This window comes from Mya arenaria, chromosome 5, assembly GCF_026914265.1.
Source record: "Mya arenaria isolate MELC-2E11 chromosome 5, ASM2691426v1".
In the NCBI taxonomy this organism is placed as follows: domain Eukaryota; kingdom Metazoa; phylum Mollusca; class Bivalvia; order Myida; family Myidae; genus Mya; species Mya arenaria.
In genome coordinates this window covers 63,680,101-63,696,438 of record NC_069126.1, presented here as the reverse complement: position 1 = coordinate 63,696,438, position 16,338 = coordinate 63,680,101, and the positions used below count along the sequence as shown (strand labels likewise).

Genomic DNA, 16,338 nt, shown 5'->3' with positions numbered 1-16,338 from the left:
TACTGGACTTTTGGAATGCAATAAACGCCAATGCAGAGTTCCGCCTAGAAATTTATTATCTTAAGCCTTACGATCTACATTGAAACAGCCCCTGGGCATTATTACTGTATAAAGCTTATTTAAAGGAAATTGACCAAAGATGGTAATATCTGATTACTTATTTTGTTTCTAATGCACTGCCAAATTCTGAATTTGGAGACTTTAATCGCCTTTGCAAAAAGGACCTTGATGCTTATCAAAGCAAAACTGTGATATTTTGTATATAAATTGAATCATTTGATTAATTAGTATTTCGTTACATTGATTTAAAGAATTCATTGTAGCCAACTTCTGTAATCACACCATTTATAACCGTTTCATCTTCTAGTTTTTAAAATGTATGTTTGTGGTCATGAACGAGGGTATGGAAAACGTGTAGGATTTTAAAAGAAAAACAAAAAATCTAACTAAAACAAAACAAGAAATGAATGTATTAGTGAGTAAATGAGCGACTTATGAAAGTAATGAATAAATAATTCAATACAAAATGATTAATGTTATATTGTTTTAATTTTGTTTTAACTTTTGTTTTGCAATGCAACTCTGTAGAGAATAGAGTTTGCTGAATTGTGTTTCTAGGGCTTAGCACAAGATCTACACAAGTCCTTTCTTATATTCTTATATGGAGATATTTGTGTGTGTCTTGCACAAAGCCTGTGATTTGTGTTTACAGTTGGTAGTAAATATGGTCTTTATCTATCTATGCATTTTCAGTGCTATGTATACCGTCTGCTTTGTTATGATATCATAAATCTTTTTTAAACTTCAAGCTCTCAAAAATTGTTAGAGTGTTGACTGTTTGCAGGTTTGTTTTAAACGATGTTCAGTTGTAACAGATTTAATACAAAACAGTTCTCTCAATATAAAATATGGTGTAAGGTTTTATTTATTTATACTGACTAATTTATATTCTTACTTTGCAATATTTTATTTTATTTATTGTAACAATTTTTACATACCTACACTTTTCTTCAATTTACAGTGAATTTACTCAAACTATATTTTATAATTTGAATATTTTTATAAATTGATGTATTATATAGCCAAGAGTCATCATAGGGATAAGTAATGTATCAGTATTTATTAAATAAGCATTATGGTTGTAACTCGGCCATTCAGAAAAAAATCACGACCTGTCAAGTACAATTCTTATTAATGCACTTAATTTTACATTATAAATATCCAGAATTTATTTTGCTATGTAGCCAAAATTGTTGACAGTATAATTGTATTGGTACTGTTTATGAATTGTTTATTAAACACCAATTTCTACATTTCACCCAATGAAGTAGTAGTGTTGTTTTTACTTGTATGATTTGTGAAATCGTTTTCAAGACAGTCATCTCGTCCCTCTTAGGTTTCCTTTGGCTCAGCTCAAAATAAAGTCTCAAAGAAAATGAATTTAAGTTTGTTTTTTATAGATCCTTTTATAAAGTCTCATATCTTATGTAGTTCTACTCAACACTGCTTTGAGGCAGAGCATCCGCCAATTTGTACCCTACCCCCCTCCATTCATGACCTATCATAAAGTTGTATTACAATTTAAAATTATACAGAGCATCTGCGGCCATTTGATTGTTGATCTTATGCAAGCTATATTAAACACACTGTAATCAGTTTTGTAAGATTGTGCTCTCGAAACCAAAATATATTTGATTTAATGGTTGTACATAGTACTCGAGTTTCTGATAAGCTTATGGAACTTACTTGTAATGAGATTAAAATGTCCATCCATACATAACTTGACCAAATTTGGTAGATTGGATCAGCTTGAAGCATACAAGTGAATTTGGTTAATTTTTGACAAATCAAGGGCTGTAACTCAAGTGATGTTTGCAATCTTGCTGGTTATCAAACTCTGCAGAGACCTTATGGTATAAACATTATAACCAAGTTTGGTTCAGAATTGATCAAAACAAGAGTGGACAAAGACAATTTGTTCTTGCTGGTTATCAAACTCTGCAGAGACCTTATGGTATAAACATTATAACCAAGTTTGGTTCAGAATTGATCAAAACAAGAGTAGACAAAGACAATTTGTTCTTGCTGGTTACCAAACTCTCTTGAAATTTGCCATGCTGACATCTTGATTAAGTTTGGTGAAGAATGGATAAGAACTGATCACTTGAGAGGGCGGACAAAGTCAATTTGGTCTTGATGGGTATCAAACTTATCAATTAAATTTAGCCTATCTATATGTCAAAATTTGGTGCAGAATTGATAAGAACTGATTAAGTTAAGAGAGCAGACAACGTCAATTTGGTCAAACTTAGCTGAGCAAAAATTCAGTTACCGGCATCAATTCATGATGGACAGCTGGTACTTACACAAAGACCATCATGAGCGCTTACTGCTCCGGCAAGCTATTAAAACGGTACAATACTGGATAATAGAATATGGCATGTAGATTACCTTTAACCTTTGGAGGTCACATTGTTGTTACAATAATTAGTGAATAAAATAAAGTCACAACTAGACTGTGAAGTTGACCACTGATTTTCTTTCATATGTTTAAAGTATATGCCATGAATTGTCAAGTTAATTCTTGGATTCTTCAGACCTGACCATATATAATCATTGGATCTCTTGACTCACAAGAATTTTTAATCCCACTATTTAAGTGCATTAGCCACAGTCCAACGTTGGGTGCAGAATGTCACAGGTTCGGATAAGTATGTAGCCAGTAAAGGGAAAGAACCTGTAGCCCGTTTGCAAGTCCGACGCTCTACCAACGGAGCTGACCAGCCCGGATAACTCACATACCCTCTGACCTGAGTGCGTCAGTACCATGACTTATTGTCCGACAATTTTTACAACTTTGATTAATTTTGACCTTGACCTTAAAACTGAAAAGATATTAGAAATGTTCATGTATTGTAGTAAAATAATTAAATCTAGATGTTTTTGTGAAGTAATTCGGAGCAAAAGAAGAACAATTGTTCTATTTGATCTAGTTTTTATTTTCAAAAAGGACATTGCATATCAAAACTGACATTACTGGATAAATGCTTACTAATACATTTAGCAATACATGTGGATATAGACAATTCAAAACAACTTCAAAATAAAAACAATGTCTCAAAAAACTGTAATAGAAAATAAACCCATTGAACACAGCATATCAAAATGTAGGAAAATCTTAAACAATGTTGTTAATTCTTATAGAAAGTACATTAGGATTTTAATCGGAGTTTATACACAGTGTGTAAGAGAAGTTTTTCTCTGATGATAAAAGAGAATACATCAATAAGTACTTCAACCAGAGTGATGGGACTTCATTACACACATGTATTATTGACATTCTGAATGTACCATGAATTATTTTTCTTGCAAAACAGACAAGCGAACGAGAAAGTATGATCAGAGTCATCTCATACATGATCTTACTCTTACCGCAAGAACAGGGATGTGATTCACCTGGCAGCTGTAGGGCTGTTACCAATTCGACTAGGAGTTTGGGGGCTTGGGGTTGGGGGTAAAAACAGCCTGCCGCAGAAGCAAAACAGGCCTTTTAAAAAACTTGTTAAGAATTCTTTCGGCTTTGTTTATGAAGCAAACTGGAGAGTCAACTTCTGAAGTAACTACCAAAATCAACCAGTTCGTTTTGTTATCAGTTAAAAAATTGATAAAAAATTGCATCACTTTTTTTTGGTCCCTGGAGCGATTTGATCTACTGAAATCCACAAATCAGCAGATAGATCACATCCCTGAAGTATCAACAATTTTTGATCAAGTGGACAAAAATGATATTTTGACCATAATTATATACAAATATAACAAGTAAAAATCCATACAAATATCACAATTTTCACAGTTGGACCCCATACTTCGAACAGTTATGTAAAATTTGTATTAAATCAAATTTCTATTTTTTTATATATAAAAATTCTTAATATATCCGTGTTTTCATTTAAATTTCATGGACACCAATTCAAAAGCTTACATATGGGTGCAGAGATTTATTCCTCTCTAGTATAATCTCTCTGTCTTTTATTGTAAAGGTGGACAAAATCTTCCACCAGAGATATTTTACAATAAAATTCCAATGCCACTTTGTAAGGGTTTTAACGCAGACAATAAAGAAATTACGTATAGTTGTGGTGACATTTGTTCATTTTCACACACAGAACTGTCACCATTTTGTCCAATTCAATATTAACTAGCTTTATAAAAAAAGTACATTCAAATGATTTGCCACGACAAGAAACAACCGAAAAGAAATGCCCAAAAGGTTATTAATAGATAATAACTGGTAAGAATAAATTGTTCAGTGGCAATTATAAAGTTTGGGGCAGTGTGGTACAAAAATATAGGGTAGTAATGGCATCCTGAAACAAATAGTTGTCGTTTTCACATTTCATGATTAAGATTGTATACATGCTAAAAATATTTAATTTCATAACATTTAGTCACTTCATAATCTATATATAAACCACATCAAAGATATAATAAAAACGTTGGGGAGACTTAATAAGCTACCGGTAATGCATATATATATTGGTGGGGATATTTTATTCAAGAATCATGCTTTGTTTATACCCTTCAATTACAGGTATATTTTATCATGAAAACATGACATTAAAGCATCAATAACTCACATTTATCAAAATAATTTTATGTAGACATGAAAAAAGCAAGTAAAATGACGTGAAAAGTAAATCTCATAAACAGTTTCCTCCCCTTATATGAATTGTGACAATGGATGAACTGTGAAACACAATATTGTACAAGAAGCTTAAATACCTGAATGCAATTAAGTTACATATTTCATGTCAAACAAGAGCGCCGCAGAGCAAACACTAACACTCGTCTGTTGTTTTTCAGTGTAAAAAGGGAATAACTCGACTAATAATCAAAGTCAGTGTTATGGGACTTGCTATACATGAGCGTATTAACTCTAGCAACAAGGGCATGGACGATTACCTGTGCGTCCAGTATATTATGGCAGACACCCTGGTACAATTTAACTACACATATCAATACCAAATACAGCATTACCATTTAATGTTTTTTGGAGCTTTTTATGTCAGCATAGTCTCCTCCCCTTTGTTTAAGTGAATGAATAAGATGTTTTATAATCTGCATGCCCTTCTGGCAATATGTATTAGTTTCATTTACACATTTTTAAAGTTTTGTAAGTTACGGACAAAGGTCAAATTGTGCTCAACAACCACGATGACAACACCAAAGCTATGACAACATCCCGACCTTTCTTCTTCAAAAACAGCTAATAAAACACAAAACAGTTTCACCATTATATGAATGAAGACAATAAATGATTTAAGAAGAAGGATATTGTACATGAAGCTGTAATACCTGATTTAAACTTTAATTACACATTTCATGTCAAACAAGAGCTGTTGTAAGACAGCGCGCTCGACCATATGCCGCGTTGTCTTTGAGGTATATAACTGAATATCATACATTATTGATGAAAAAATTAGATGTTATAAACAGGGACTAAGACCTGGTATATTGTAATTGTCTTGCCCCCTCGAACACAAAAGGTGAAGCATTATGTTTGTTGATCAACAGTTTTGAGGTATGATCGAAAACCCCAATGTGAGGAAAAACATGAACCCCACTCAATCAAGGGCCATAATTTCTAATCAGGATGATAAAGAGTTGTCTAACTTAATTGTCTGAAGTTCCATACCACTTCAGTGAGATGCAATTTATTGATATGGTATTTAGTCCAAAAGTGACAAAACCTTTAACCGAACTTTGCATGTCTATCAGAGGCCAAAATCTAGATGAAGGAGCATAAAGAGTTACCTGTTTTAACTGTCTGATGGCCCTGAAGAACTGTGTAAATAATCATGTCAATTGAGATATGAGTAACAATCCCAAATTGCCCTTATGCTTTAACCAACTTTCCAAAGTCAATCAAAGGCCATTATTTGTTTTTGTAGAAACATAGAGGTATTCCAAATTAATTGTCTGATGGCTCTGAACAACTGTGTGTATTATCAAGACAAATGAACAAGGCAAGCGGTATTTAAGATATATGCGTTAAAATCCCAACAAACCCTAAAACTTGAACCAACATCCCTAAGTCAATCAAGAGCAATAATCTGTATGAAGTATCATTGAAAGTTGTCTAACCTAACTGTTGGCTGACCCTGATCAAAACATGTGAAGTTTAAAGTCAACTGAATGACAGTTAATGAGATATGACTAAAAATCCTAAATTGTGACAAGACTTTAACTGAACACAAACATTGGGGTGAGTAGAAAAGCTCTCCTTTTTCCATAGTCGAGCTAAAAACGAACGTGTCACATTGCTCAAGTATTGTCAGTTCATTACCTTCTATATATGTTCATACAAAGTTTAACACATCTTTATACACTACTGCAACTAAAAGCTTGGTAAAAAAACTATACAAGCATAACTGAGCCATTGTTTTTGTATATCTTACGATTACAACAACATGGAAAATCATTAAACAAAATATTAACAAAATTATGAGTTTCAGTTCAACAGTATAAAGTACACTAAATAGTATATCATGTAAATCATATCCATTGGATTTAATTATTCAATTATATATGACAATCATGTTTAGCACCAAAAAAGCTAATATCAAAATAAGTTCAGTAAAAATATGAATGTGAATCATGCAATGTCCAAAGAAAAATAAAAAAATACCCAAAGACACTACCGGTATATATGTAGAGGAAATGAATTCTGACACTAAATTGTGAGTGAATGAATATAAAACATGAAGCAAAATAACATATGAAATGCAATGTGTAAGTAGGTATGCATATATCACGAGTCAACTAAATGTACACATTGAAGATCCATCACAGTCAATGGGCACAACTAAACAATCATAAAACAGTCAGCGACAGTTTCAAAAGGCAAGTTAGGTGAAAATCTCCTCGCTGAATTGGATGAGTCTGTGGAGTTATATAGCCATACAGTCTGAAAGGGACTTAACACCAGATGCTACAAGAAAATAGAAAAAATTATTAACTTACATCCAACTGACATTGTGTTTACAATAGACTGAACCTTACAAAACTGAAGTACCAAAAGAATGACATTTATCTTTCGCAGTTTTTGCAAATCCATTCCAAAACTTACTGGGTATGTTAAGGTTAACTGGGTGTTAAGGTAAACATTGGTAATGAAATTGACGGAAGAGATTAGCACTGATGAAAATGACAGCACGTTGGCTAAATCCCTTATTTGACAGGTGAAACGATCATGTGACTAGCAAGGTGCTAGGAATTACCATTCCACACTATTTATAAACAGGGAAACTCGGCTGAGATAGCGTGTGACAAGACATGAGTGTTGCGAATATTCTTTAAATCACGTTAAATGATGAATTATCGACCACATACTAGCTTATATTGACGGTCTTAAACTTGTTTTTAGGAAATAATGTGTTTGCCCATTTTGGGACCATCTGGTGTCTAGTCCCTTTAAATTATATGCTTTTTTAATCATGAGATATTAATTCTTCTGCACCCAATTACATACAACTATTCCTTGGTTTGGTCAAAGTCAGTCGGAATATATTTTGATTGGCCAATATTTGTCCAATAACTATTCCTAACCAATCAAAATCATTTTCATCTGTAAACAGTCTAACAGAATGTAATTTTCATTTCATACATGACAATAATAATTCTACAAAATAAACCGATGAAAGACACAACTTGCCATTGAATATAAAAAATTTTTTTTTTAAAAAACAAAACAAGTTTTGGTCCCATTCTGTGAGTGCATTTTCAAGTGGAATTGCCTCATGCTATCACAAGAATACCAGAAATATGTCGGCCAGTTATTTATATACAAATAATTTGTAAATTGTAATGGTGAAATAAAAGTACATTCAAAAGTTAAACCGAGGTATTGGTACCGAAAGAATACATTTATCTATCACAGTAGGCACTTTAAATCCCAAGTTGTTAGTACCATTAGTATATATACAATTGACAAGTGTAAAAATAAAGAATTGCTTAAGTTCCATTCAATTTCATGTAGAGTATTAATGTAAAAGAAAAGCCTGTTTTTAATATAAAAAAAAACCCCTCTACTTGTTAAGATTCACAACTCTCTTCAACGAAGTTCTATTTTGCAAATTAGATTTCTGTGCATTGCATGAGTCACCTTGAACTTTGACCCCAAAATCAATAGGGATCATCAAGTAAAAATACCCTTTTTTTATAACAAACAAAACAAATGTTCCATCAACAGAACTTTAAAACATAATCACTGATCAATACGTTAAAGAGTGTTCACCATCTTACTTATGTTTGCAAATAAATAAGGCAAAAAGTATTTGTTTATCAGCTAAAAAAAGAACGATCTTTAATGCCTTTTTGCAACAAAGAAACAATCAATTTGTACTGCCAAATACAATTTCCAACAGTAAGTCTAAGGTTTCAATTTAAATGTCTGCATGATGTGAAATAACTGCAAACTGTTCATGTCTGGATCATTGCCAGGTGAGTGGCCCGTTTGAAGTTAAATCCAAGTCAATTTGTAAACGAATATGCTGGATTGCTCACAGTGGCAGTGGGCTTTCTTTGATGCTAGTGAAGTCAAAATAATACACTGGATCGCTGACAGTGGCAGTGGGCTTTCTTTGATGTAAGTGAAATCAAAAGAATACGCTGGATAGCTGACAGTGGCAGTTGGCTTTCTTTGATGTAAGTGAAGATAAAGGAAAAAGCTGGATCATTGACGGTGGCAGTGGGCTTTCTTTGATGTGAGTGAAGTCAATTGACAGGCTACATATGTTGCACAAAATTCACTCAGTGTATTTGGGCGAGGTAAAAGCCATTATTACTCAATGCTCCAGAACCTTCAAATGCTAAGTTCATTAGGAAGTAATTCTGCACCATGTACAAATATGTTAAAATGATCATTTTTATACTATGCTGACAGCATCCTCATTACCCCAGAGTTTAAAAAGTGCATGAAACGTTGGTAATATCTTTTTGACCACCAGTTATAGTAACAGCAAAACCAATTATCTCCCTTGACAAGACATACTAACAAGTCACTATATAGACATTTGTAACAGTCCATACTAAATTGTCTGCACATATATTGTACGCCCTGGATGAGCCCTCATTTACTGACAGGTGTATCTGAACGACTGTCTGCACTGTCGCCCTCGGACGTCGATACAGGGGAGAGAGATGCAGTGGTCCGCACACTTTCCAGGTCCATATCCTTGAAGTATGGGTGATTCAGGGCTTCGTTTGCACTGATGCGATGATGGGGGTTAAATGCCAACAGTTTCTGAAATATAGAAACACAGTTTAGGTTAGTTTAATAATGTTTGACAAACAGAAGTTTAGGGTAGTTTAATAGTTTAATGACAGAACAGAACAGAACATTTCTTTACATACATGCATATATAGCTTATGATCATCAAAAAAATCATCATAGCATGAACAGCCGCATAGATAAAGTAACATGATAAGATACAAGTTATAACTAGAGAGCAATTATAGCCAGTTAAACTGTAATGTTCACTATATTATATAGGCTTTTATCTAATTTGTCTTCATAGTGAATATAGCCAGCTTGTGTAACAATGGCTTCTTTTTAGAGTTAAGACAAGTAGATTGTATATCACAATTTTTCTTAGTTTCTAATGCGCATTCTGGCTTGCTTCAGGTAAATAGAAGGGAATAAGAACGCCATGTAAAAATATATCACTTTGACTAAAATTTGGAAATTCAAATTTTGCCTAGAAATGATCAAGAACACTTTCAGGTATAAACTGAAGAGATAATAATGAGATAAAGATATTTCTTTAAGAATATATCAAATGTTTGTTTGTGAGGCCAATTTATTTATTTCAAAACATCAGGTTTGGAATTTTATTTTCAGATTTAGGAAAAATGAATAAGTTTTAGCATTTGGAATGGGACCGAATTACAGACCCATATATTTAGTGTCATTTCAAGCAATCTGCAATGATTCCATATTCATTGTTGAAAAGCTGGCTTTTTCACAAAAGTGTCACTATTTTTAAAATCTAAAGGGTCCTGAACCCATTCGCATAAAGGTGAGAGAGAAACACACTGGTATTTGTACTGATGTTTCCTAATTCTTACTTTATTCCTGAACTGACAGGACACAGGCAGGGTATTACTGCTGCCTCACCTTGAAGGGTTACAATACTCAATAGTCTATTCCAGAAAATATCAGTTCAAAGAAATATTTAAGTTCAATTGTGTCCATCTATGCTCTGGTCACATTGGCTGACCAATCAAACATGCATTATTTATATGACCAAGATTAAGCATTAATATCTCGACACATTCTTAAGATTAATAGGCTTATTTTATTTAATTAAGCCATATTAATTGACAAGATTCGACAACATAAAGAGTAATTCATATAATTTCTCTTAGACATGCCTCAAAACTCCTTAAAGGCAAGTATGAACAAATTTATACCAAGGCAGAGACACATGTATGTAATGTGCTGAGCATATTAATGGACTTAAGATAGTTTGAGAAATTGGGGCCAAGTCAACTGAGCAGTCAACACTTTCTGCAACCTTGTTTAAGAAAGCTGTAAATTTAGCTCACCTCAAAACAAGTCAATGGCATAAAGAGAAGTTGATAGAAGTTCTTTTAGAAATGTCTTAAAACTCCTTAAAAGGAAAGTATTAACAAGTTTATACCAAGGCAGAGACACATGTATGTAATGTGCTGAGCATATTAATGGACTTAAGATAGTTTGAGAAATTAGGGGAAAGTTAACTGAGCAGTCAACACTCACCGTTACCTTGGTTAAGAAACAGTAAATGTAGCTCACCTCAAACAAGTCAATGGCAACATGTTCCATTTCTGGGAGGTATGACGAGACTGGTTTAGGAGGGAAGGCTTGAAATGATGACCATGGCAAGGTGACAGATGACAGCCATTCTGACTCCAGAGGACGACCTCGCAACCTGAAAGAGGAGATATGATGGATCCATAGTGAGTATATATAGTTTCAGTAAAAGGCCAGTCAGACTTCATAGGACCACCTCCCAATGTAGATATTATTTTGAATTCATGGTGTGTATATATATCATTCAGACTTCATGATGACTTTACAACATGGAGAGAGAAAATCAAAGATTCAGTAAGTGAATCCCTGGATAAAAAATCAATAACAAGAGGTATATATATCAATTACTAGAGAAAAGAAATTGGGACAGGATGGCTGGAAAAGACAACCATAGTATAACGCCAGTGATTTTTTTTGGTGCATTTTACTGCCTTCTAAAGGCTGTTTCCCCTTGCAAAAAACTGCCCATTTTTCCCAAAGTTTTATCATTTTTTCCCAATTTAATAAATTCGGATTATGTTAATGAATAAAAAAGCAATGAATTTCTTGAAATATTAACAATATCTTGACAAGACTTGCTCTTTCACAACATAAAAAGTTCAAACATGTATATTTGCCATTATATATTAGCTATTTTGGCCTGATTTCCCACACTCGCCTTTTTTCCCAATTTGCAAGGCACAGGCGGTAAAAATAATTCCAAAAAAAGTCACTGTACGCACAGAACAATGACATTGTGCATTTTGTACACATCATAAAGATCACATAAACACTGGTTGATTTATTAAGTGCTTACCACATGTGTAGAAAATGATGAACTTTTTGAGCATGAACATCAAATTTACGTAAGAAATCTGATGAGCGCAAGGACAGACTCAAAAGAATAAGTCATATGAAACTTAGAAAGTGCAGTCTTTAAAAACACAGTGACAAAAGGAAAGGCCCTGGCTTAGGTTTGTTGAAGGATCAACCATGATATATAGAGTTTTATGTGACATTGTGACAGACAATAGAGATTTTTTTTTATATTTTGATGCCTACGTTTAACAAATATATACATATAGTCATATAGGTATAATAAAGGTACATGTAAATATGACCTTTTATATTAAGGCTAGTGATAAAGCTGTTGTGCTAGTGGTTGCTAATCTGAACAGACTAATAGTCTAGTGATCTGAAACAATTCAGGCAAAGACTGAAGTACCGGTATGTATAAATGTTGAGGTTCCAATTTAATAGTATCTAATAAGTAAGGACTTCATATGAAAAATTAACAATGTTTAACATTTAAAGATTATAAAAATTCTGACAGTGGGTACTTACTCAAATATTTTAATCAGCTGATCGATGTCCGACTGTCCAACAAACAGTGGTCTGAAATGTAAGAAAAATAAAATCATGCCATCAAAAGATGATAGGAATTTTGGTAAAAAAGCAGTTAACCAACACCTACAGACAAAGAGAGACTTTACGGAAAACTCATTCTTCATATTCATGTTTTGATTGTCCATAGTAATTTTGGCATTTTTTTACCAGGCAAGTGTTACTGTTTTTGCAAACTTTTACAAAGAAACTGAATCATAATGTAATCTTAATTCTTAATAAGAGGTGAACTGAGAATTTTGAAATGAGGTTTAGAGATCTCATGACTATATTACAGATGTACAGTCATGAACATTTCAAACAATTTAACAGAATTTGCATTTTCCCATACTTCCTGTTGTACAGCTCAGCAAATATACATCCACAGCTCCATATGTCCACTGGCGTGGCATACTGGGCCTGTAGGATCACCTCAGGGGCTCTATACCACAATGTAACCACCTACACAACAAAAAGATTAGCCAAATCTAAATAAGAAACAAACAATTCTACTTTTAAGGTATTAAGTTAGGATAATACAACTAGTACAATTTCTGTTTTAGAAACAGAATGCAATATTTTTAACTTGAATATGGTGATAATTTTTAAAATTTTGCAATACAGTTTTAATTTGTGATATGATCATGCTAAGTTATTGTGCATATCTGTGATTATTTGTTGTTTTATGTAATATGTTTGATGTATACATACAAATAAATACATATTCTATTTTCAAAAATGCTGGGGTCGTTATATCAATAATCCTAGCAGCGATATTGTACCTAGAAATGATATAAAAAAAAGTGTAATACTTTTGTGAAAAACAGAACTGCTTTGAGGATTCTTGATGATCTAGCTTCATGATATTGGATTCAAATCCAACTTTTACAGTAATTCAACGATTGTTGCAAACACAGAAGGTATTATTCAAATGTTGCTCTTCATAATGATACTATACTCTACACGATTTCTTTATAAACAACCTAAGATTAGCAAGTTCTCAGAGGATTCAACCTGACTCAATTACATTATAATTTACAATGAATTGGCAGTCTCAAGGTTACAGAAGCCAATCAAGGCATTTTAATTCATTCTTGAACAAGACCGAAATCTAACATTACTTGTTGGCTGATGAAATTGAAACAATCCCTGCTATATGAAATTTAGGCGTTGAGCAAGCTTGGCAAACAATTTACAAGTGCAGGGTTTGTGCAAATGGACATGATGCAAAATTATGGGAGCTTAGTTCCACCTTGTCACTTGTTGAAGGTTTTTTGTAAGAGCAGTCATCGAAATTAGACTTTTGGATGAACAAGCCCAGTACTAAACCAGTACAGGTCTTGCGTGCTTGTGTTATTTCCAATCACTGTAAGAGGTGGTCAAAGTAATCCATTGGACTATACAAAAATGGGCTATTATCTGTTTATGAAATATAATTCCTTTATAAGTCAATTGAATGCTTGAGTGACAAACAGTGTCATGCTGCTTTCAACCAATGAGGAGCCCTACATTATTATGGTTTTACCACTTGTGTAAGAGCCATCTGGAAGGCATACACTCTGGCCAGTCCAAAGTCAGCGAGCTTCAGCTGGCCATCTGCAGATATGAGGACATTTTGGGGCTTTAAATCACGATGGATAATGCGGTTTGCATGCAGGAAGTCTACACCTCGTAACATCTGATACATCAAGTCCTGAAAAAGACCAGTTATCCATATTATTATTATTAAGTGGGTTGAATAATTTAATAGCAAAATTTTGACACAGGCTGCACCAGTAACATTCACCATTACCCTTTGATAGCAAGAGTGAAGTTAGATTTTACTGATGCTTTTGTTGAAGCCATTTTACCATGGATAATTGTATCACTCCCCTGATAGTTGCAGAGCATTTGTATAAGGAGTAGGAGGTCATGGATTGTATGACCGTAAGATAGTCAGACGGAGGTGTTCATCATGGTTAAATGTCACTGCCCTGATAGCCTGATGGTAGTGGGCGGTCTCGGGTTGCCCCAATAGTGTAGAGGTAAAACTGCCCCTTTGGGTAATTGTATGACTTCCCTAATAGCCTAGAGGTAGAGCGTCTACTTTGGGTAATTGTATGACTGCCCTGAAAGCCGAATGGAAGAGCTTCCAGGGAGTGGGAGGTCTCGGGTTGTATGTCTGCCCCAATAGCCTACAGGTAGAGCGTCTATTTTGAATGATTGTATGACTGTCCTGAAAGCCGAATGGAAGAGCTTCCAGGGACGGGAAGGTCTCGGGTTCAATCACTAGCAAAGTCATACCGAAGAAGTTTAAAATTCTACTTGTACCTCTCACAAGGCACTCGACATTTCTTACCTTTATAATTATTTTCTCTAGTCCAAGGCTGGGAGGTGTACATTTCTCACCTTTATTTTCTCTGGTCAGAGGCCAAGAGGTGGACATTTCTCACCTTTATTTTCTCTAGTCCAAGGCCAGGAGGTGGACATTTCTGAACTTTAATTTCTCTGGTTCAAAGCCGGGAGGTGGACATTTCTCACCTTTATTTTCTCTGGTCCAAGTCCAGGAGGTGGACATTTCTCAAGGAAAGTAGACAGATCCTGGTCCATGAACTCAAACACAAGTCGCAGTTGTATCTCCCCTGCACCACTGCTGCTGGACCACACATCCAACAACCTACAAAAACTCATGTATTTAGAAAACAGCTTTTCACCTGAAGGTACTACTGATTATATTGTAGTTATTAAAATCATTAAAGAATTTACAAAGAAAGTTTACAGTGTTCACAATTTGTGTTTAATTTAATTGTAAGCATTAATATCATTTGATAAGTAATGACTTAATATTGTAATTTTTAATTGTTATGCAGTGAACATGTACTATCATTTAAATTACAAAGTGTTGTCTGCAGATCCTAATTGCATTGCATTTGATGGATCAGTAAACATATTTGTGGCAATTTTATCATTTATGATGTATATATCATTGAAATATACACTGAACAAAGTCAGTTTGGTTCATTACAAGTATTTGATAAATATTTTGCCTTGTAAACTTCTGAAGGAACAACTGATTTGATACCCTATACATTTGCTAGTATTAATTGTAAAAAATCATATCAATGTACAATCACTTGGACTAAGCCTAACAGTTATCCACCCTACATAAACATTTTGTGTATACCCAGTGGTCGAAATAAGCACAATCCCACAAGCTCTGCACTGATAAATTGCTTTCCAGGCTGCTCAAAATCTCTTCTTTATATTGCAGGGCGTGTAAAAAGGTAAATGAGAATCACTGGTATAAGGAATTTGGGCTTGCTCATCCAAAAGTCTAATTTCATTGACTGGTATACCTGACAATATTGGGATGCTCATACGCTTCCAGCTGTTTCAGCAGAGCAATTTCCCGTATGGCACTCATCGGCATTCCCTCCTCAGCATTATTTTGAAGACGAATCATTTTCATGGCCACAAATCGACCCTCATTGTTCAGATCACGACCTTTATACACTGTGCCATAGGCCCCCGTACCAATGAGCATCACTTCTTCATATTGATGCTCCCCCGAGTCATTTCTACCTCTGGACGTCATTATAGCTTTCGAGACATACAACCGTAAGTTACATATTTATCTTGAACTCTTTGATTTTCATCTATTAATAGGTCCCAAGCAGTAAAATGCTTTCATTAATGAGTAAATGCTATTTAATTAGGTTTTAATGAAAACAAAAGTCAAATGTTTCGTTTTGTATGAAAACAGTTAAGGTCATCCGTCACCTGCAGATTTGCATGTTGTCATTTCACATATATTGATGTCATTAGGATGGTTTTGGAGAAGCATGTTTAAATTTGCTTATTATAATTTATTTCGTATGAAATATTTCGAATAACGCATAAAACATGTGCTTTAAAAAAACATTTTTTCCCAAACAAATGATGCGGTGTGTAATTATATTTTCAATTGTAAAAAAAGAATCAAATGTGTTGCCTGCCTCATTTTATAGTGCTATGTAACCAAAAGGTGGCTGTCAACATATTAGCATTATTGAAAAGCACAATAGATTCTGTAATGGAATATGATGAAATTTTTGTATTTTGTTTGTTTATTATTTTCAATTCGACTTCAACTTAAGTGTTAC

General features: G+C 33.9%; 1 protein-coding gene across 1 annotated transcript; it reads right to left on the bottom strand.

Moving 5' to 3' along the window:
* Positions 1 to 3,470: 3,470 nt before the first annotated feature.
* On the bottom strand, positions 3,471 to 16,134 carry LOC128234873 (cyclin-dependent kinase 4-like). The gene is made up of 7 exons (XM_052949461.1): positions 15,553 to 16,134; positions 14,738 to 14,873; positions 13,743 to 13,910; positions 12,570 to 12,679; positions 12,179 to 12,229; positions 10,838 to 10,973; positions 3,471 to 9,304 (listed from the first exon to the last, which is right to left on the bottom strand). The coding sequence occupies exons 1-7, from the start codon at positions 15,789 to 15,791 to the stop codon at positions 9,131 to 9,133; spliced, it is 1,014 nt and encodes a 337-aa protein (XP_052805421.1). The 5' UTR covers positions 15,792 to 16,134; the 3' UTR covers positions 3,471 to 9,130.
* Positions 16,135 to 16,338: the final 204 nt, after the last annotated feature.